General features: G+C 40.9%; 1 protein-coding gene across 5 annotated transcripts in view; it reads right to left on the reverse strand.

The window, feature by feature from the left end:
* LOC127437222 (zinc finger C3H1 domain-containing protein-like) overlaps positions 1 to 23056 on the reverse strand; it is an 86572-nt gene that overhangs the window by 57803 nt on the left and 5713 nt on the right. For 4 of the 5 annotated variants that reach the window (XM_051692021.1, XM_051692020.1, XM_051692018.1 and 1 more), the window contains exons 2-4: positions 7551 to 7940; positions 7378 to 7454; positions 718 to 855 (exon numbers count right to left, since the gene is read on the reverse strand). In XM_051692021.1, coding sequence (XP_051547981.1) covers positions 718 to 855; positions 7378 to 7454; positions 7551 to 7940 — 605 coding nt within the window. The remainder of the gene's footprint in view (positions 1 to 717; positions 856 to 7377; positions 7455 to 7550; positions 7941 to 23056) is intronic. The other variant, XM_051692022.1, reaches the window with a different exon arrangement.

Genomic DNA, 23056 nt, shown 5'->3' on the forward strand with positions numbered 1-23056 from the left:
CTCAGACAAATTGTTCAGAATGTATGGCTCCAATAAATTATTCCGTCAAGACTAAAGGCCTGTTCACACCAAATCCGTAACGAGTCTGACGGTAGGTCTGTTCACACAGAGTCCGTAAAAAATTAAATGAAATTTCAACCCCTGTACAGTAGGTGGCGCTGTTGCTGTTTTACAAACATAAATACCAATCTCCTGCCCAGACCCTTCAGTTGTTAGAGATTAATATATTTAATGCTGTTAAAGCATTCATTTACCAAATTTGGCATAACTGTTTCATTATGTTTGTTGGGCGCTTCGTTCAGGAGCGGGTTTGGTTATTAGCAATAATTAATAATTATCAAAGATAATTACTCAAAAGTAAATGACCACTGTTCTTAAGGGGGGCGTCTTACCCCATCTTACCCTATATTATAAAATATGATCCATAATATAATAAATTATATACAAGAGAACACTGGCTCATGGTCTTTTCTTTATTTAAATTATTGAAATACTTTGTTATATTTGAAATAAAAATAGCAGTGTGGAGAAGACGGTGACACAATGCGAAGGGCAGACGTGTGAGAGACAGCTCTGCACACTTTACTAATCTTTTTAATTATTTTCATGATATAATCCGGTGAAATTCGATACACCCAGTTACACATTTGCTGTTTGAGGTAAACATGGCACAGAAGTCAAAATCATCGGGCTCTGGAGACATTAAAAGACACTTACGGGTTCAAGATGAAAGCCCAGACAGGCCTGTGGACTGGGGACTCGATTTGGATGGTGCGGTGGGAGATGGAATCCAGCGTCAACTGTCCAACATGTCGGTGATGTTGACGAAGGTACTTGCGGACTTGGAGGATCTCGCTGTAATACGTAGATTGAAAAAAAATTATCTGAGCTAGTCACAAGAGTGACAGATGTTGAAAAACGAATAGATTATTTGGAGTCATCAGAGAGGAAATTGGCCGCTAACCCGCCCGGAACAAAAGTTGATTTGGAACGTGTTCTTGAAATCTTGAAAAACTTGAGAATAGAAGCCGCAGGAATAACATTCGAATTGTTGGAACTCCTGAGCATGAGGAGGGCAGAGATATGGTGAAATTCCTAGACGAGCTTTTCCCGAGTCTGCTCGACATAACAGGCCACAAACTGGAAATCGAGCGAGCTCACAGAGTCCCGGCTCACAGATCCGCTGAGGGAGGAAGGCCCCGATCGATTCTGCCCAAATTTTTGAGAATAAACACCAGGGACGGCAGCAAAGTATTTACATGTCCCAATCAGGCAATGTCTTTTATTGAAACAATGGGTGAGTAACCATCGGGTGTTTTTCTTGTGAGTGGATTGACTCACTGTACATACTCTGGCTTTCGGAGGAAGCTGGGCGCCATTTTTGTTTCTTTTTGCGTTGGCTCCGCCGAGTGGTTGGAGTTTTTGTTTTGTTTTGTGGATAAACACTTTTCCTTAAAGAAACTTTTGCATTGACAGAAGATCACATTTACAATGAAGTTCCCGGGCAGATTGAGAATAGACACTACGGATGACCGCAAAATATCTACATGCCCACACAAAGGATGTCTTTTATAAAGTTGGTGGACTGTGTAAATCATGGGATATACTTTTATGCGGCCGCCAAGTGAATTGACTCTTGACCATCCGAAGAACTGGGATGCGTGTTTTGTTTCCTTTTGTGCTGGTTCCGCCTAGCGGTTGGAGCTTGTTTTGTTAAATAACATTACTTCGGGACAGTTATGGATGAATTTGTCAGTTCCTTGTGCTTATGCCTCCTGTTGGCTGGAGTATAATTTGTGAAGTATTTTCGTGGGACATTGGAATGATTATGTCACTCAATTATTACTCAACAGCTGGCTCACTGAAAATTCCGAGGAAACTGAACGGCTTTATGTCAGCTGGAATTTGTTTTGTGAAGGAACACACCTTTGAGACAGTTCTGTGAATGAGTCTACACGTTCTTTGTGTTTATTCTGCCTATTGGCTGGGGTTTGTTTTACAAAATATTTGATGTTATGTAATTTTGCCTTACAAATTTGTTAGGCAAAATTGAGCAATCCGATGGCAAAGTTGTCACGGGGGCTTTCGTAGGCGTACATGGACTCTTTGAGTTTTAAGGGATTGACGCTGGTTGGCGCTTTCATGCGTGGGGTTAATGCGCACATTTTTCTTTTTTCAATTTGTTTTGTTCGGGGGGAAGTTCGGGGTTTTATTGTTGCATTGTTGAAATGTGGTCTTCATAATTTTGTTTTTGGCACACAATTGATTTTTTCTATTATATCAAAATGTCGAATGTTGGTATGAGTGTACTGTCTCTCTCCACGTGGAATGTGAATGGGTTGGGGCACCCCATAAAAAGAAGGAAGTTTATTTCTTCTCTTAAACGTAAAAAATATGATATAGTGTTTCTTCAAGAAAAACATCTTTCCCCGCAGCAAGCTGAAAAATTTGGGAAGATATGGGGTGGACATGTTTTCTTTAGTGCTGGCTCAAGTAAGAGCAAGGGAGTCATTATATTAGTAAATAAACATTTACAATTCAAATTTCTCAAACAGTTTAATGATAAATTAGGAAGTGTCATTATTGTTTTAGCAGAAATTCAGGGGCAAAGTCTGATTTTGGCTAATATTTATGCACCTAACGTTGATGATCAGGGCTTTTTTATAGATCTTGAAAGGATGTTGCAAGCCGCTGGCACCCCTCATGATATAATTTTGGGAGGAGACTTTAATCTTTTGATGGACTCAGTCCTTGATCATAGTGAAGCAAAAGTGTGCAAGCCTCCCAATTTGGAATGCCCAATTCCCAATTTGCTTTTTAAGTCCTCGTGGTCACGTAGTGATTCGCTTCAGTCCGGGTGGCGGAAGACGAATCCCAGTTGCCTCCGCGTCTGAGATCGTCAACCCGCGCATCTTATCACGTGGCTTGTTGAGCGTGTTGCCACGGACACATAGCGCGTGTGGAGGCTTCACGCCATCCACCGCAGCAACCACGCTCAACTCACCACGCGCCCCACTGAGAACGAACCACATTATGGCAATCACGAGGAGGTTACCCCATGTGACTCTACCCTCCCTAGCAACCGGGCCAATTTGTTTGCTTAGGAGACCTGGCTGGAGTCACTCAGCACATCCTGGGATTCGAACTAGTGGACTAGCGAACTCCAGGGGTGGTAGCCAGCGTCTTTGCCACTGAGCTACCCAGGCCCCCCTCCTAGAGCAACATTGACGCTCCAAAGGATGTGTAAAAATCTTGGTCTTACAGATATTTGGAGACTTTTGAACCCATCTGGTAGGGACTATACATTTTTTCATCAGTCCATAAGATTTATTCTAGAATAGATTTTTTTTTTGATATCCAAATCCCTCATTTCATCTGTTGTTGATTGCTCAATTGGAAATATCTAAGTCTCGGATCACGCCCTGGTGAGTTTAGAGGTGTTGCCACATATAGAGAAAAATAAATCATATAGTTGGTGCCATAATGTGTCCCTTTTGCAAAATCCTGATTTCCAACAAATGTTAAAGACTGAAATCAGTGTTTATATGGAGACCAACTTTTCCTCTGTATCCTCTGTGGGCGTGGCTTGGGAGGCACTTAAGGCGGTTCTTAGGGGTCAGATCATACAGTATGCCTCATTCATCAAAAAAATCCAAAGCACGAGAACTCGTGGAGTTGGAAGGAAATATTAAAAGTGCAGAGGCAGAGCTGAAGCGCCGTATGTCATCTGATGGCCTCAGAGAATTCACCTGATTGAAATACAGATATAATACTATTTTGTCACAGAAAGTGGAGTTTTGGTTATTCAGGGCAAGACAGTCATACTTTGAATCAGGGGACAAAGCAGGGAAGCTTTTGGCTAGATATATAAAGCAGAGAGAGTCTTTTTCTACCATTCCCCCAGAAATCTGCTGGTGGTGAAATTATTACCTCAGCCATTGATATTAATAATGCCTTTAAAGAGTTCTATCTTGATCTTTATGGTTCCACGTCTTCGTCTACTGATGAAGATATTAGAAACTTTGTGGAACCATTAGATCTTCCTAAACTGAAGACCGAGCAAAAAAACACTTGATTCTGAGATAACCTTGGAGGAGCTTGACGAGGTAATTAAGTCCCTACCTACTGGCAAGTCTCTGGGGCCAGATGGTGTTGCTGCAGAATTTTTTAGATCCTATGCTACAGAACTGGCTCCACTTTTGTTAGAAGTTTATACTGAATCATTAAAGAAGGGAAAGCTTCCTCCAACCATGACGCAAGCCCGGATCAGTCTGATTTTTAAAAAGGACAAAGATCCAAGTGAGTGTAAAAGTTACCGTCCAATCTCCCTGATCCAACTAGATGTAAAAATGTTGTCTAACTGATTAAGTAAGGTTATGACATCTCTTATACATATAGATCAGGTGGGGTTTCGTGAGTGGTGCAAGGAGATGGGCAGGGTGGCAGCTTTGGAAGAGTTGTCATATAGAAGGCTAGGCAACATGGATATGTTCATCAGGAGGTGGGGCAGCTATTTGGCCTTTTCAGGGAGGGGCAGTGGAGGGAAACGTGTTGTTTTAAATGTGTATGTTGTAGCCTTTTTGTTTTTGAACATATACTTTTTTTTTAATTTATTTCTAAATATTTTCTTCTGTTTATTGTTTGTTTGTGTGTCTTTGTCAATTGTATTTGACCACTGGGGTATCTGTTTGTGTTGGGTGGTGGGGTGGTTAATGTTCGGGAGGAAGGGTTAATAAATAATTAAATATAAATAAATAAATAAATAAATAAAATTCAAACAATACCAGTCTTTTTGCAGGATTTGCAAAACTGATTACCAACTCAATTCAGTACCTGCATGCTGTCCAACTTATATATATATATATATATATATATATATATATATATATATATTTAGAAATTGTATCTTTGTTCATTTTTATTTACTCTATTGCTTGTTATTTGTTTCTTTGTCTGTTTAATTATATAATTACTTGCGATCTTGAACCAATGTTTAAGCAATCTTTTAAGAAAAAAAAAAATAGCAGTGTGGTTCTACAATTCGTTTGTCTACAGTAAAATATTGCATGTAAAGAGTCTTTTTACAGGATTTTAATACAAGCTTTATGGAAACTAATAGCCTAACCTCGCTGCTATTTTTAATGCCATGAAAATATAACAGGCACAGTAATATAGGCTACATATTATATAATGTACATTAAGACAAAACACCATAAGCAGACTTTGAAAAACAGACCGGATTTATGTCTGCAGTACAAACATAAATCTGCAACTATTTATTTTTAAGTATTCACTCACCGGCCACTTTATTAGGTATACCTGTACATCTACTTGTACATCTACTTATTCATGCGATTATCTATTCAGCTAATCATGCAGCAGCAGTGTAATGTATAAAATCATGCAGATATGGGTCAGGAGCTTCAGTTAATGTTCACATCAACCATCAGAATGGGGAAAAATGTGATCTCAGTGATTTAGACTGTGGCATGATTGTTGGTGCCAGATGAGCTGGTCTGAGTATTTCTGTAACAGCTGATCTCCTAGGATTTTCACACACAACAGTCTCTAAAGAGAATTGTGTGAAAAACAAAAAACATCAAGCGAGCAGCAGTTCTGTGGACGAAAACGCCTTGTTGATGAGAGAGGTCAACGGAGAATGGCCAGACTGGTCCAAGCTGACAGGAAGATGACAGTAACCCAAATAAACACACGCTACATCAGTTCTATGCAGAAAAGCATTTCTGAACATACAACATGTCGAACATTGAGGCAGATACAGCAGCACTGTAGCTAAGAACAGGAAACTGAGGCTGCAGTGGGCACAGGCTTACCAAAACTGGACTGTAGACAATTGGAAAAACATTGCCTGGTCTGACAAATCTGGATTTCTGCTGAGGTACACAAATGGTAGGCCCACTGCAGCCTCAGTCTTCTGTACTTGGCTGACAGAAGTGGAACCCAACGTGGTCTTCTAAAGTTGTATCCCATCCGCCTCAAGGTTCGATGTGTTGTGGATTCTGAGATACTATTCAGCTAACTACAATTGTACAGAGGGGTTATCTGAGTTACCTTAGCCTCTCTGTCAGCTCAAACCAGTCTGGCCATTCTCCGCTGACCTCTCTCATCAATAAGGTGTTTCATCCACAGAACTGCCGCTCATTGGTTATTTTTGTTTTTCGCACCATTCTCTATACACTAGCTAGTCTTAAATAATAGTAATAAATTATAGTATTTATGAAAAAAATACTAGCCGAAACACATTTTGAAACTTTAACTACAACTCGCACTGTTGATATAAAAATTAGGTCTAATAGATTATACCTATAGATTATTTAATATGAAACTATAACATTTTGTCAAAATATAACAGTTACTTTTACTCATGTAAAATAGTGAAACAATTTTGTAAAAGGTGATGTGTAATGAAAAAAAATACATATTTTTTTTTTGCGCATGGCACAATGTTGCTCTTTTCCTCGGTGCTGTTTGGCGTGTCAGGGCTGCCTACTGTTTGAGAGGTTTGACTTGACTTCCTCCGTAACGCTTTAAACTAGAAAAGTCTCACTAGAATTGAAATGGGTCACATCAGTTTTGAAGTCTGCGTGCTGCAATATCGAGGAAAGCCCAGTTGATGCACACGCGCACCAGAGAGCAGAGTAGCTCATTAGTGCGAGCTGGTTCCATTACACTCGCACCGAAGCTTTAATCGCACCGCGAAAATATCGCAGTGCAGATGAAAAGACTTTAGCTGTGAGATTATCATTGCTGGATTGAGCAGCTGCAGCAACTCTGGAAAAATATCAAAAAGCTCTTCTCATTGGTCAGTAAGTTTTCATCGCAGTCCGAAGAAAAAAAAAATCTGACCACTCTCTGTAAAAAAAAAAAAAACTTCGGATTGACGGCGGACGATTTGTCTGAGCCGATGTGAATAGCACCATAGCAATGCATTGTTACCGTTCAAATGCTTGTACGGACCAAACAATCAGAAAAAAAAAAAAAAAAAAAACTGACTTGGTGTGAACAGGCCTTTAAGCTGTACTCTCAATGAGTAAAACAGGATGTTACACAATATTATTTAAACTATTACAATTATGGTTATAATAATGAATTATTATTGCCCTTTGATTTCGTATTAATAATAGGGCTGGGAGTTGATACAGATTGATACCTATAGTAAACATCTGCTTGTGTATTCTGCATAAGAAAGTGTCACGTGGGTCTGGAACAATATGAGGGTGTGTAAATTATGATATTTTCATTTTTGGGGGAACTATTCCTTTAAAAACCTCCTTTCATTAACTGTTAAAGAAAAGCCCTAAAACTTAATTTTCAACCATTTTGTAGGAGTTTCAACCCGTAAAGATAAACCTTTACCTGGCCGTGGGCAGCTGTGGTCTCTTCACTCACAGTAGTGATGTTGAGGTCTGATTCTGACTCCTCATCCTTCACATCTGAGAAAAACACACACTCAGAACTCAGAACATTGATATGATATCAGCTGCACAGGAATATTTATAACCACCAAATCAGGATTTCATTAATGATACCATCATCTTGACTAGGGTCCTTCTCCATCTCCTCATTGTCCTGTCTCTGGTAGGACTGAGTGCTTTTGCTGTTGAGAACATCTCGTTCAGCGGGGCTCAACAGCTTCTGTCTGAGCGGTTTGATGTTGAATGCTTGGAATATTTTCTTCTGCTCCGTCACAGCAGAGATGGGCTCCAATACTGTGACGGCCAGCGGGTCGTTGTCAGTGCCCGCCAAACGCTGATCAGCCGTGTCCTCATCTTTCAGGGCCATCCTCTCCTCCTTATGGATGCATTCGAGCTCCACCTGGATCTGTTTGTACTTCAGCAGCAGATCTTCAAAGCTCTCGTCCACAGTCTGTGCTTTAGGAGGAACTGTCCACTTCACCACACATCTACCACCTGCTTTCTCTGAACATCAGCAGTTAAGATCTCCACAACTTGGCCTGTATACTGTGTGCAGTATGTTCACTTTCAGTATATAGAAGTTGCAAGAACTCTTATGTTCTTTGATAAAAACAACCGTTATTAAGAGGATGAATTTTATGTTGTATGCCATTCTGATCTTGAATGAGTAATTTGTTAAATTTAATGTAAAAATTATTTTAGCTTTTTAGCTCGCCATGGAAGTTTGCTTAGGCCCCCGGTAGAGACCCACTGATGTAGCACACTACTGTTTGATACGTTTATAGGTCGATAACTGAGATCTGATGAGGCACAATCGCAAAACAAAAAGCTAAGGTAGCATAATAATAATTGTAAAGTTAAGAGAAAATTGGTCATGAAAAAGACCTTGAGAAAAAACTAGTGGACTAAAATGGGAAAATGCTACAGAAGTGTAAAACAGCGCGACAGCATGTGGGCCACATGAGGCCCGAGTCGTCTTTTGCGGCACGCGTTATGATTTCATCATCAAAAATAGATTTACCAATTGCATATCAAATGTGTATGAATTGTGAGGTGTACATTTTCAAGAGTATTTACGGTAGTTCTATGTATTGCTAAATCACGGCACAGTTAGAGAGAGAAATAAACTGCAAAAGGATTTAAAGAATTAAACAAAGAATATCTGAGCATAGCTGTTGTTCCTGAGTGGTGGTCAGCCTGTGCATGTGTTCACAGAAACAGTATATGCGCACACGTGTGGTCTTGTTGCTCAAACATGCACAAACATCTCAATCTCACTTGAGAGTCCTTCATCAGTGCAAATCTGTGTCAAATCTGTTTGAACAGCTTGATAACAGTCAGGGATGCACCGATCTGAAACCTGGATCAGTATCGGCTCCAATCCTGAAGTTTTTACCCGGATCGGGTATCGGTCTGACAAGCCCGATCCAAATCCAATATCACGTTAGTTATGGTCATTAGCCAAGCTCAAAAGAATGACATAAAAGAACCTTTAAAGCACCATTGCAGTAGTCCTTATAAGTTGTGCATTTTATTCAAAGACTCTTGAAGACATGCGATAGTTAATGAATCTCAAAAGGCTGTATTTAATAAATAAATACAGTGTGTATGCGCAGCGCGCTTCCCTGAACGAGCGCCGCTCTGTTGACACACACACATAAGCACGCGCATGGGCTTGCGATGCGCTGCTCAGTGTGATGTGCAAAATGTGTATAGTTCGGTTCTCTTATAACATGCATTGAGAACGACACAGGATGTGCATTTCACCAGATGCTGAATGAAAAGCGAATTAAACTACTGTGAGTGTGAACTATCCTACAGTCTTCTGGAGTCTTCCTGGAGTTGTCCATCAAAATAAGCCCTTAGAAATTACAACGGAAGTGCATCACTATAGTATAATGACATTTTATTACATTTATAATTTAACAACTTTTAAAAAAATATTTAAATTGACTGGGTTCCAAAAAATTAATATGTGATCGAAAAGTGAACTTCTTAATAGGCTGCACATGTTGTTATTTTATTTATTTTTTTCCTATAATGAAATAATGTGTAGTTAGAGGTTTTTGTTTCATTACACATAAAATTCCCAATTAGTTCCACACAGTGAGTTATAGGTAACTCATTAAGAAAAAAATTGGCATCGGATTGGCTGATACTGAGAGTTCAGGTATCGGAATCAGATCGGGAGAGAAAAAAAAAATAGTATAGGTGCAAAACAGGAAAAAATTATAGTTTATGCATGCATATGCTTATTAGTGATCTGCGTTAATTCACCGCATAATGCTAAAGAGGGTGAACATATTTTTATGACTTCTCACTGGAGCAGTATTAGTTAATATTGCATGTGTTTCTCTTGTTTTAAACACATCTCTGAGGCCTGTACCATGAAGCCGGTTTCGGTGGCTAGCCAGGTAAGTTATAGTTTAGTTTGCCTCAATCGCAGGTTTTAGGTTCCATGAAAGTTGGTCGGCTTTTAGCGGTGTTCATCGCCATAGCAACAGCTAACCTGCTCCATAGCAGGTTTTGTTCTGGATTACAGATTGCTAACAGATGCTGAACCAATCAGCTGTGAGTAAAATGACATCTCTGACGCAATCAAGTCACTCCCCCGTGTCTCTAAAAGCATACTTTACAAATAAAATCTTAGAAATCCACAAAAATGACTCTTCACGATAAATTATTTATCTGAAAATCTAAATGTAGATTTTCAGCAGATTGAGTGTTGTATTTTATTTAAAATTTAATTGCTTTACATTTACCCTCTTTAGCCTTAGCAAAAAATATCTTTGAAAATATAAACAGCCAAATATGTTATATCTAACTCAGCAAAAAAAGAAACATCTTTTCACTTTCAACTGCTTTTATTTTCATCAAACTTAATGTGTAAATATTTGTATGAACATAAAAAGATTCAACAACTAAGACATAAACTGAACAAGTTTCACAAACATGTGACTAACAGAAATGGAATGTGTCCCTGAACAAAGTGGGGGTCAAAATCAAAAGTAACAGTCAGTATCTGGTGTGGCCACCAGCTGCATTAAGTACTGCAGTGCATCTCCTCCACATGGACTGCACCAGATTTGCCAGTTCTTGCTGTGTTGATGTTCCACTAAGGCACTTGCAAGTTCCCAGAACATTTCTGGGGGGGAATGGCCCTAGCCCTCACCCTCCGATCCAACAGGTCCCAGACGTGCTCAATGGGATTGAGATCCGGGCCCTTCGATGGCCATGGCAGAACACTAACATTCCTATCTTGCAGGAAATCACGCACAGAATGAGTAGTATGGCTAGTGGCATTGTCGTGCTGGAGGGTCATGTCAGGATGAGCCTGCAGGAAGGGTACCACATGAGGGAGGAGGATGTCTTCTCTGTAACGCACAGCGTCGAAATTGCCTGCAGTGACAACAAGCTCAGTCTGATGATGCTGACACACTGCCCCAGACCATGACGGACCCTCCACCTCCAAACTGATCCCGCTCCAGAGTACAGGCCTCGGTGTAATGCTCATTCCTTCGACGATAAACATGAGTCCGACCATCACCCCTGTTGAGACAAAACAGCGACTCGTCAGTGAAGAGCACTTTTTGCCAGTCCTGTCTGGTCCAGCGAAGGTGGGTTTGTGCCCATAGGCGACATTGTTGCCGGTGATGTCTGGTAAGGACCTGCCTTACAACAGGCCTACAAGCCCTCAGTCCAGCCTTTCTCAGCCTATTGCGGACAGTCTGGGCACTGATGGAGGAATTGTGCGTTCCTGGTGTAACTCAGGCAGTTGTTGTTACCATCCTTTACCTGTCCCGCAGGTGTGTTATTCGGATGTACCGATCCTGTGCAGGTGTTGTTACACGTGCTCTGCCACTGTGAGGACGATCAGCTGTCCTTCCTGTCTCCCTGTAGCACTGTCTTAGGCGTCTCACAGTACGGACATTGCAATTTATTGCCCTGGCCACATCTGCAATCCTCATGCCTCCATGCAGCATGCCTAAGGCATGTTCATGCAGATGAGCAGGGACCCTGGGCATTTTTCTTTTGGTGTTTTTCAGAGTCAGTAGAAAGGTCTCTTTAGTGTCCTAAGTTTTTATAACTGTGACCTTAATTGTCTACCATCTGTAAGCTGTTAGTGTCTTAACGACCGTTCCACAGATGCATGTTCGTTAATTGTTTATGGTTCATTGAACAAGCATGGAAAACATTGTTTAAACCTTTTACAATAAAGATCTGTAAAGTTATTTGGATTTTTACAAAATTATCTTTAAAATACAGTGTCTTAAAAAAGGGACGTTTCTTTTTTCCTGAGTTTATAAAACAGCCAGTAAGATGATACCTGCAAAAAATAATCGTTTTTAAAATATTAAAAGCTCAAGATTGTTAGGAAAGCTGAATGCCACCGAAGCCCCTTCTTTCTTTCATGGACTCGAGATGAACAAAGTATTTTACTTGAAGTTAAAAATATAAGCAATAAGCAGTACACAAAATACGTCTTTTATAAAAAGAACAAAATCGGAGTCGCGTGGCACCATGCGAGGGTCGGACGTGTGAACGGTGAGCTCTGCGCACTTTGCTAGTTTTAATACTATTTGTGAGATTCGATACATCCTGATTCTTAACTGTTCTATGACGACAATATGGCAAAGGATTCAAAATCCTCGGGCTCTGGCGACATTAAATGACACTTACGTGCTCAAACTGATACCCCAGACAGGGCCGCAGACCAGGGACTCAGGTTGGACGGTGTGGTGGGAGAGATTCAACGTCAGCTGTCCAGCATGTCTGTAATGCTGGCGAAGGTCGTGGCGGACTTTGAGGATCTTGCTGTAATATGTCGATCGATCACTTCCATGGAGACGAAATTCTGAGTTGGTTACATGAATTGGGGACGTCGAGAAACAGATCGATTATCTGGAGTCATCTGTGAGGGAATTAGCTGCTAACCCGCTAGCGACCAAGGCAAATTTTGAGAATCGTAATTGGTGAAACAACGTCCAAATTGTTGGAATTCCTGAGAACAAAGGAGGCCGAGATATGGTGAAATTCCTAGACGAGCTCTTTCCGAGTCTGCTCGACATAACAGGCCATAAGCTGGAAATCGTGCGAGCTCACAGGGTCCTGGCGATCCGCTGAGGGAGACAGGCCTCGATCAATTTTGGCCAAATTACTGAGATCATCCGATAAACATCTCGTGTTACGCGAGGCGAGGAGTAAAGGAAGGCTGTCTTGGAAGAACCAAATCATTTTCTTGTTCCCAGACTTTGTGAATTCGACAACAAAGAGAGACACGTGATCGATTCAAGGAATGCAAGAAACTCTTACATCAACGGACGGTCGCTTTTGCACTGATTATCCCGGCCAAACTGAGAATAGATACTAAGAATGGCCGTAAAGCATTTACTTGTCCCCAGCAAGCAATGTCCTTCATAAAGTCAATGGAGAAAGTTATTTTGTGGTTCTCACGTTGCAGCCAAGTGAGCCTGACTCACTGAACATCCACTTGATCGTCTGAGGAAGCTGAGCGCCTTTTTTGTTTCTTTTTGTGCTGGTTCCATCTAGCTGCTGGAGTTTGTTTCGTGTAGCAGCACTCCTTCGGGACAGTGTTGTGGATGAATCTGCACATTCTTTGTGCTTATGCCTCCTATTGGTTGGAGTTTGTTTTGTGGAGTATTTCTTGCAGGACAATGGAGTGATTGGGTCATTTGTTACACTCGTAGCAGTTGACTGGGCCAGCTCACTGAACATTCGTTTGACTGCCCGAGGAAACTGAATGGCCTTTTTTGTGTGTGTGTGTGTGTGTGCTGGTTCCGCTAGAGGCTGGAGTTGGTTTTGTGGAGGAATACACCTTTGGGACAGTTATGTGGATGAATCTACACATTCTTTGTGTTTATTCTGCCTACTGGCTGGAGTTTGTTTTATAGATTATCTTCTGTTGTGTAATTCTGTTTTACAAAATTTGTACAGAAACACCTGACATGAGCAATCTGGCGGCAAATTTGTCATGGGGGCTCTCGTAGGCGTACATGGACTGTTTGAGCTAAGAGGGATGGACGCCAGTTGGCGCTGTCGTGCGTGGGGTTAATGCGCATGTTTTTCTTTTTTCTGTTTTTTTGGTACATGGGGAAGTTTGGGGTTTGATTGTTGCACTAATGTGGAATGTGGTCTTTATAATTTTATTTTTGACACACAATCTTTTTTTCCTAATATAGCAAAATGTCAAATGTTAATATGAGTGGATTGTCTCTCTCCACGTGGAATGTGAATGGGTTGGGGCACCCTATAAAAAGATGTTATTTCTCTTCTTAAACGTAAGAAATATGATATAGTGTTTCTTACAGAAACGCATCTTTCCCCGCAGGAAGCTGAAAAATTTGGAAAGATATGGGGTGGACATGTTTTCTGTAGTGCTGGCTCAAGTAAGAGCAGGGGAGTAAGCAAGAAGGGAAGATGATTTTCCAGGGGTAGTGGCGGGAGGTTTGGCACATAAAATTGCTTTACGCTGATGATATTTTATTATTTGTCTCCGACCCCATTAGATCTATGCCTTGCCTCAACTGAATTATTCATTTCTTTTCTAAATTCTCAGGATACAGAGTCAATTGGTCTAAATCTAAAGCTTTGGCTCTGACAGCATACTGCCCAGTAACAGATTTTCAGCCGGGCGTCTTCCAGTGGCCCAAACAGGGCATTAAGTTTTTGGGCATTTTATTCCCAGCAAATTTGTCTGATATAGTTAGTTAATTTTGACCCCTTAATAAAAAAGTTTGAGCGATGTGGGCAGGTGGGCTTCATTACATTTATCTATGATTGGGAAGGTTAATGTAATTAAAATGAATTGTATTCCAAAATGTAACTACCTGCTACAATCTCTCCCTGTAGATGTCCCCCTCTGTTATTTCAAGCAATTTGATAGCATAGCGAAGTCCTTCATTTGGAATGGTAAGCGTCCTAGATTACATTTTAATAAGTTACATAGGCCGATTGACAAAGGTGGGCTAGGCCTACCCAAGATTTTGTTTTATTATTATGCATTCGGTCTCAGACATTTGGCTCATTGGTCGCTTCCACCTGAGAGAGCCCCTCCCTGGTTTTGTATTGAACAAGAAGTTCTTGTCCCTATTTCGCCATTGCAAAGCCTTTCTAGCAAACTAATCGGAGAAGTTACATCCCGTTATCTCGCATTTGCACTCGATATGGACAAAAGTATCCAGAGTGTGCACATTTATTTAAATGTTGCCTCGAGCATATGGCTGAAGCCCAAATTATGTATTAATAAATCCCCTTTCTGCTGGTCAGAGCGGATTGTGAGGGGGGTTACTTCACTCGGTGGCCTATATGAGAGTGGAGTGTTGAGATCCTTTGAAAATTTGGTTCAACATTTTGGGATTCCCAGATCTCAGTTCTTTAGGTATTTACAGCTGTGCCACTTGCTCTGTACTATTTTTGGGAGTAGCACACACCCCCCTAAAGCGGCAGATACTCTGGAAGAGATGATTACTGCTTTTGGAAAAGGTCATGAGGCATCAGTGTATTACTCCCTGCTAATTCAGAGTCTGGGGGATGGAGCTTCAACTTCTATAAAATAGATTATGGGAGAAAGATTTAAACTTGGTATTGGAGGAAGGAGTTTGGGCTAGGATTCTAAAAAACGTCAAGTCTGCATCTAGAGATAAAAGGAGAAAAAATTGCCTTATGCAATTCAAGATTTTACATAGATTCTATTGGACCCCCTCTAGACTGTATAGGCTTTGTCTTAAAGACACACCCACCTGCTGGCGACACCAATCAGAGGATGGAGACACAACCCGTGTTTTTTGGTGGTGTGTTAAGATCCAAGAATTTTGGTTGAAGGTTCAGAGTTTTATATGTGACATATTGGGCACTCAAGTTTCATTTTGCCCCAGACTCTGTATTTTGGGCAATGGAGTGGTCATCAATATGGGAGATTAACCAGTTCTGACCAGTGTTCTGATTGGTAGGCAGATTATTTTAAGGGGATGGAAGTCGGATGGAGCACCCTAATTTCTGGAGTGGTGTGCAGAGATGGGGAGGATGGCAGCTTTCAAGGAGGTGTCAAGTAGAAGGCTGGGGTTTTGGGATTTGTTTGATAGGAAATAGGGCAATTATTTAGCATTTTTGGGGGACTCTCAGGGAGGGGCAGTGGAGAAAGAAGTTTAGCTTTTCTTTTTTTGTTTTCTTTTTTGTGTGTGTGTGTATTCTTATATGTGACCACAGGGTTGTTCGTTGGGGGTTAGGGTGGGGTTGGTGATTGGGGAAGGGTAATAGTGTGGGTTAAATTTTGATTCAGTGTATACAGTTGTGCTCAAAAGTTTGCATACCCTGGCAGATATTGTGAAAATTTGGCACTGATTTTGAAAATATGACAGATCATGCAAAAAACTTTTATTAAGGATAGTGATCATATGAAGCCATTTATCATCACATAGTTGTTTGGCTCCTTTTTAAATCATAATGATAACAGACGCCATGCAAGAAGCAGACGTGTGAGCGATGAGCTCTGCGCACTTAGCTAAATTTGTAATTATTTTCATGTTATAATCTGGTGAAATTTGATACACCCAGTTACACATTTGCTCTTTGAGGCAAAACATGGCAAAGAAGTCAAAATCCTCGGGCTCTGGAGACATTAAAAGACACTTACGTGTTCAGGATGAAAGCCCCGACAGGCCTACAGACCAGGGACTCGATTTGGATGGCATGGTGGGAGAGGAGATCCAGCGTCAGTTGTCCAACATGTCGGTGATGTTGACGAAGATTCTTGCTGACTTGGAGGATTTCGCTGTAATACGTCGATCGATTACGGTGATGGAAATAAAATTCTCTGAGTTAGTTACAAGAGTGACTGATGTTGAGAGACGAATCGATTGTCTGGAATCTTCGGAGAGGGAATTAACCACTAATCCGCCCGCGACCAAAGTTGATTTGGAACATCTCCTTGAAAAGCTTGAAGATCTTGAGAATAGAAGCCGCAGGAATAACGTTCGAATTTTTGGAATTCCTGAGCATGAGGAGGGCAGAGATATGGTGAAATTCCTAGACGAGCTTTTCCCGAGTCTGCTCGACATAACAGGCCACAAGTTGGAAATCGAGCGAGCTCACAGAGTCCCAGCTCACAGATTTGCTGAGGGAGATATGCCCCGATCGATTCTGGCCAGATTTCTGAGATCATCCGATAAAGATCTTGTGTTGCACCAGGTGAGGAGCAAAGGGAAGCTTTCTTGGAAGAACCATAATATTTTCTTTTTTCCGGACTTTGCGAGTTCGACAAGAGAGAAACGCAATCGGTTCAAGGAATGTAAGAAACTCTTACATCAGCGAAAGTTCACTTTTGCTCTGATGTTTCTGGCCAAACTGAGAATAGAAACGAAGGACGGTCGCAAAATATTTACATGTCCCAATCAGGCAATGTCTTTTATTAAATCAATGGGTGAGTAAACCATTGGGTGTTTCTCATGTGAGTGGGTCGACTCGCTGTACTTACTCTGGCTTTTGAGGAAGCTGGGCGTCAGTTTGGTTTCTTTTTTCTTTTTGCGTTGGCTCCACCGTGCAGCCGGAGTTTGTTTTGTGAATAACACTTTTCCTTAAAGAAACTTTTGCATTAGGTCATGTGACGCCATGCAAGAAGCAGACGTGTGAGCGACCAGCTCTGCGCACTTTGCTAAACTTTTGATTATTTTCATGTTATTATTTGGTGAAATTTGATACACCCAGTTACACATTTGCTCTTTGAGGTAAAACATGGCAAAGAAGTCAAAATCCTCGGGCTCTGGAGACATTAAAAGACACTTACGTGTTCAGGATGAAAGCCCCGACAGGCCTACAGACCGGGGACTCATTTTGGATGGCACGGCGGGAGAAGAAATCCAGCGTCAGTTGTCCAACATGTTGGTGATGTTGACGAAGGTTCTTGCTGACTTTGAGGATCTTGTTGTAATACGTCGATCGATTACGGCGATGGAAATAAAATTCTCTGAGACAGTTACAAGAGTGTCAGATGTTGAGAGACGAATCGATTTTCTGGAATCTTCGGAGAAGCAATTAACCACTAATCCGCCCGCGACAAAAGTTGATTTGGAACATCTCCTTGAAAAGCTTGAAGATCTTGAGAATAGAAGCCGCAGGAATAACGTTCGAATTGTTGGAATTCCTGAGCATGAGGAGGGCAGAGATATGGTGAAATTCCTAGACAAGCTTTTCCCGAGTCTGCTCGACATAACAGGCCACAAGCTGGAAATCGAGCAAGCTCACAGAGTCCCTGCTCACAGATCTGCTGAGAGAGACAAGCCCCGATCGATTCTGGCCAGATTTCTGAGATCATCCGATCAAGATCTTGTGTTGTGCCAGGCGAGGAGCAAAGGGAAGCTTTCTTGGAAGAATCATTATATTTTCTTTTTCCTGGATTTTGCGAACTCGACAAGAGAGAAATGCGATCGGTTCAAAGAATGCAAGAAACTCTTACATCAGAAAAAGATCTCGTTTGCTCTAATGTTTCCGGCCAAACTGAGAATAGAAACGAATATTGGTCACAAAGTATTTACATTTCCAAATCTGGCAATGTCTTTTATAGAATCAATGACTGAGTAAACTGCGTTGGCTCCGCCGAGCGGCTGGAGCTTGTTTTGTGAATAACACTTTCCTTAAAGAAACTTTTGCATTGATGAAAGATTACTTTCACATTGAAGTTCCCGGACAGATTGAGAATAGACACTACGGATGACCGCAAAATATCTACATACTCACACAAAGTATGTCTTTTATGAAGTTGACAGATTGTGTAAGTCATGGAATATACGTTTATGCGGCCTCCGAGTGAATTGACACGATCATCTGGGGAACCGGGATGCCGGGTTTGTTTCTTTTTGTATTGGTTTCGCCTAGCGGCTGGAGCTTGTTCTATTGAATATGTTGAGCCTCATGTATTCAGATAGAAGACAAAGGCAGGCCCAACACAGTCGTAAAACCTAACTCAGGCCCCCACATAACAAGTCGTAAATCTTACTGATAAAAACCACGCCAAAATCAAACAAAGGGAGTCCAAAACAGACTACAAATCCCATGAAGCCTTGCTCACTAAAGGATCGAACTCTCAACTCCTATTGGATGAGGCACACGACAGAACGTACCTTAACTATGACATCATCAGTAGTAGAAATACCTCTGAAATGCTTCCGGGATTTGCTTCCAGCAACTTTGCTCGCCCTGTATAGATGCAGCTCATCGCTGCTCTCAGGTGCAGTCTCGTGGCACAATGAAGTAACGTCCGACTTGAAACTGTGGCCATACAATCTCCATCTTGCTGGACGAGTTGAGATTACTCTGTGTTCCACCGAACACTCTAATGGATCCGAAGGAGACCGCCGAGCAATCTGCATCTTCATCCGTTTGCCTACAGAAGTGAAGAGATTAAAGATTTCTCTCCCATCTTCAATCAAGTCAACGTTTCTGATTTCTCCGCCAGCCCACCGAGAATCAGCAGCCGTACCGCCCGCCGACAGAGCGAGGAAACGGCCTCCCATCATCACCCAAGCCTTGAGGACCGAGTTTGAGTTAAAGGACGGATGAACACACATTCCACCTGCATCCTCATGCGATTCAAGTAAGAGGTTTACGTCTGGGCAGAGATAGAATATTATAGTGTGTTACTCTTGTGTTTCAAGGTTTTTGCTTGTACAGTTTATGGACCGCCATGTCCGCTCATTATTAATTCTCAGGGTATTAATTATCACGAATTTGATTTGCTGTATTGTGGTCCAACCAAATTGGACTGTTGTGCATTTTCGCCATCGCGGGTGAGACCGGCAAACTGAGTTTATCCATTAAAGAATCAAAGAACGCGGGACTGTTTACGAGCCATCCACCGCATCTCTGAGTGATAAACTAACAGCTGCTTTCTCTCCCACGATCGCAAAATCGGCTTTGGGGCCGTCACTTAATTCTCTCTCTCTCTCTCTCTCTCGTACTAACCACACACACACACACACACACACACACACACACACACACGCGACCCCTCACAAACATTCTGGCACACATTTTTGGCACACGTAGATAGCTTAATGATAAAGCTCAGCTTTGTCCCTAAGCTATCGTACAAGCGGATACACGCAGTAACTGGTAGACGCCATTGACTGGTTTCTCTCCGCCCACATTCGCGGCCATATTCCTTGGCCAGAAGTCTCGCGTGACATACTCTCCACGAGAGTCACGTCCGCCATTTTGTGTGCGTCGCTCCTTACATACACACACACACACACACACACACACACACACACACACACACACACACCCTCATGTGTTATAGGATTATTTTGATTTCCATATCTAATCATATCACTGTTTAGTTTGTAGTTGTAAGTCAGAGGTTTATTGACTGCATTGTATTAATTATTAATTGACATTACTGCATAAATAAACTTTGTTTATATTACAAAGAGAAGTGTTTTGGTTTGTTTTGCATACACCTGTGTCATGCTGATGGGATGTCAGTGCTCGGATTCAAGCCTTTATTCATTGTTTTTTCCCGAAAATCGATATACTTCGGATGTCGATTTTCCTAAGAAAACAATCTAATATTGAGACTGTTATACTATCTGGTTATTAGTCCCTGATTCCAGGGTGGTGCCCCATCAGTGTTAATCCTTATTAATATTCTATTGATTTTTGATAATTATCTTTGATGATTGTTGAATTTGAATGATCAATAAGCTAGTGTTAATTTTAATTAATGTTTCATCGATGTTAATGATTAGTGATTATCTTTGATAATTGTTGATTTAAAGGATTAAAAAAAGCTAACATTGATTCTCATCAATGTTCTATTGATTTTAATAATTAATAATTATCTTTGATAATTATTAATTATTGCTAATAACCAAACCCGCTCCTAAACGTAGCGCACTACATTTACTGGAGCCCCATATGAGGTTTTAATGAGTTAGATTCAATTAATTAATTTAAATATTAAATAAAAAAATTAAATAAATAATTATTAATTATTTCTGATAGTAACACTGACCTAAACAACCAGTAAAGCCCTACAAATAATACTCCTTTGGAACAGCTGTGGATTAATCTGTTCGTTCTTCATGCTTATTCCTCCTGCTGGCTGTAGTTTGTTTTGAGTATTTTATGGGACATTGGAATGATTACGTCATCCGCTGAACTCATAACAGCTGGCTCACTGAACATTCGTTTGTCTGTCCGAGGAATCTGAACGGTTTTATATCAGCTGGAATTTGTTTTGTGGAAGATCACACCTTTGAGACAGTTCTGTGAATTAATCTACACATTCTTTGTGTTCATTCTTCCTATTTGCTGGGGTTTATTTTACAAAGTATTTTCTGTTATGTAATTTTGCCTCACAAATTTGTGATGCAAAATTGAGCAATCCGATGGCAAAGTTGTCGTGGGGACTCGTGTGCGTTCATGGACCTTTTGAGTTTAGAGGGATTGTCGTCGGTTGGCGCCGTCGTGCGTGGGGTTAATGCGCACGTTTTTCTTTTTTCTGTTTGTTATGTTCGGGGGGAAGTTCGGGGTTTGATTGTTTCACTAATGGGGAATGTGGTCTGTATAACTTTGTTTTTGACACAATCTATTTTTTTCTAATATGTCAAAATGTCAGATTTTAATATGAGTGGATTGTCTCTCTCCATGTGGAATGTGAATGGGTTGGGGCATCCCATAAAAAGAAGGTTATTACTTTTCTTAAACGTAAGAAATATGATACTGTTTCTTCAAGAAACACATCTCTCTCCCCGCAGAAAGCTGAAAAATTTGGGAAGATATGGGGTGGACATGTTTTCTTTAGTGCTGGTTCAAGTAAGAGCAAGGGAGTCATTATATTGATTAATAAACATCTACAATTCAAATGTCTCAAACAGATTAAAGATAAATTAGGGAGAGTCATTATTGTTTTAGCTGAAATTCAAGGGCAAAGGTTGATTTTGGCTAATATTTACGCACCTAACGCTGATGATCAGGGCTTTTTTATAGATCTTGAAGGGATGTTGCAAGCCGCTGGCACCCCTCATGATATAATATTGGGAGGAGACTTTAATCTTTTGATGGACTCAGTCCTTGATCATAGTTAAGCAAGTGTGTAAGCCCCCTAGAGCAACATTGACGCTTCACAGAATGTGTAAAAATCTTGGTCTTACAGATATTTGGAGACTTCTGAACCCATCCGGTAGGGACTATACATTTTTTTCATCAGTCCATAAGATTTATTCTAGAATAGATTTTTTTTGAGTGTCCAAGTCCGTCATTTCATCTGTTGTTGATTGCTCAAGAGGTGTTGCCATATACAGAGAAAAAGAAATCATGCAGTTGGCGCCTTAATGTATCCCTTTTGCAAAATCCTGATTTCCAACAAACGTTAAAGACTGAAATCAGTGTTTATATGGAGACCAACTGGTCCTCAGTATCCTCTGTGGGCGTGGCTTAGGAGGCACTTAAGGCGGTTCTTAGGGGTCGGATCATACAGTATGCCTCATTCATTAAAAAATCCAAAGCACAAAAACTTGTGGAGTTGGAAGGAAATATTAAAAATACCGAGGCTGAGCTGAAGCGCCGTATGTCATCTGATGGCCTCAGAGAATTGACCCTATTGAAATATAGATATAATACTATTTTATCATGGAAAGTGGAGTTTTGGTTATTCAGGGCAAGACAGTCATACTTTGAGTCGGGTGACAAAGCAGGAAAACGTTTGGCTAGATATATAAAGCAGAGAAAGTCTTTCTCTACCATTCCCTCAGTGAAATCTGCTGGTGGTGAAATATTTACCTCGGCCATTGATATTAATAATGCTTTTAAAGAATTCTATTTTGATCTCTATAGTTCCAGGTCTTCATCCACTGATGAAGATATTAGGAACTTTGTGGAACCATTAGATCTCCCTAAACTGACGACTCTGCAAAAAAACTCTCTCGATTCTGAGATAACCTTGGAGGAGCTTGATGAGGTAATTAAGGCCTTGTCTACAGGCAAGGCTCTGGCCCCAACCAGTTTTTTAGATCCTATACTACAGAACTGGCTCCAGTTTTGTTAGAAGTTTATACAGAATCATTCAAGAATGGAAAACTTCTACCAACCATGACACAAGCCCGGATTAGTCTGATTCTAAAAAAGGACAAAGATCCAAGCGAGTGTAAAAGTTACAGCCCAATTTCCCTGATCCAGTTAAATGTAAAAATTTTGTCCAAAATTCTGGCTAATCAATTAAGTTATGACATCACTTATACATATAGATCAGGTGGGGTTTATTCGAGGCCGTAGCTCTTCTGATAATATTATGCGTCTCATCAATAGCATATGGTCAGTAGCGAATGATCAGTCTCCGGTTGCTGCCATCTCTCTTGATGCCAAAAAGGCATTTGATATGGTAGAATGGGATTATCTTTTTAAGATTTTGGAAAGGTATGGGTTCAGGAGTACATTTATTGGTTGGATTAAGTTACTTTATAGACACCCTGTAGCAGCAGTACAAACAAATGGGTTAATTTCAGATTATTTTACTCTGGATAGGGGCACCCAGCAGGGTTGCCCTCTTTCCCCATTATTGTTCTGTCTTGCCCTGGAACCATTAGCAGCCGCGATAAGGAAGGAGG

The sequence above is a fragment of the Myxocyprinus asiaticus genome, chromosome 48 (genome assembly GCF_019703515.2).
Source record: "Myxocyprinus asiaticus isolate MX2 ecotype Aquarium Trade chromosome 48, UBuf_Myxa_2, whole genome shotgun sequence".
NCBI lineage: Eukaryota > Metazoa > Chordata > Actinopteri > Cypriniformes > Catostomidae > Myxocyprinus > Myxocyprinus asiaticus.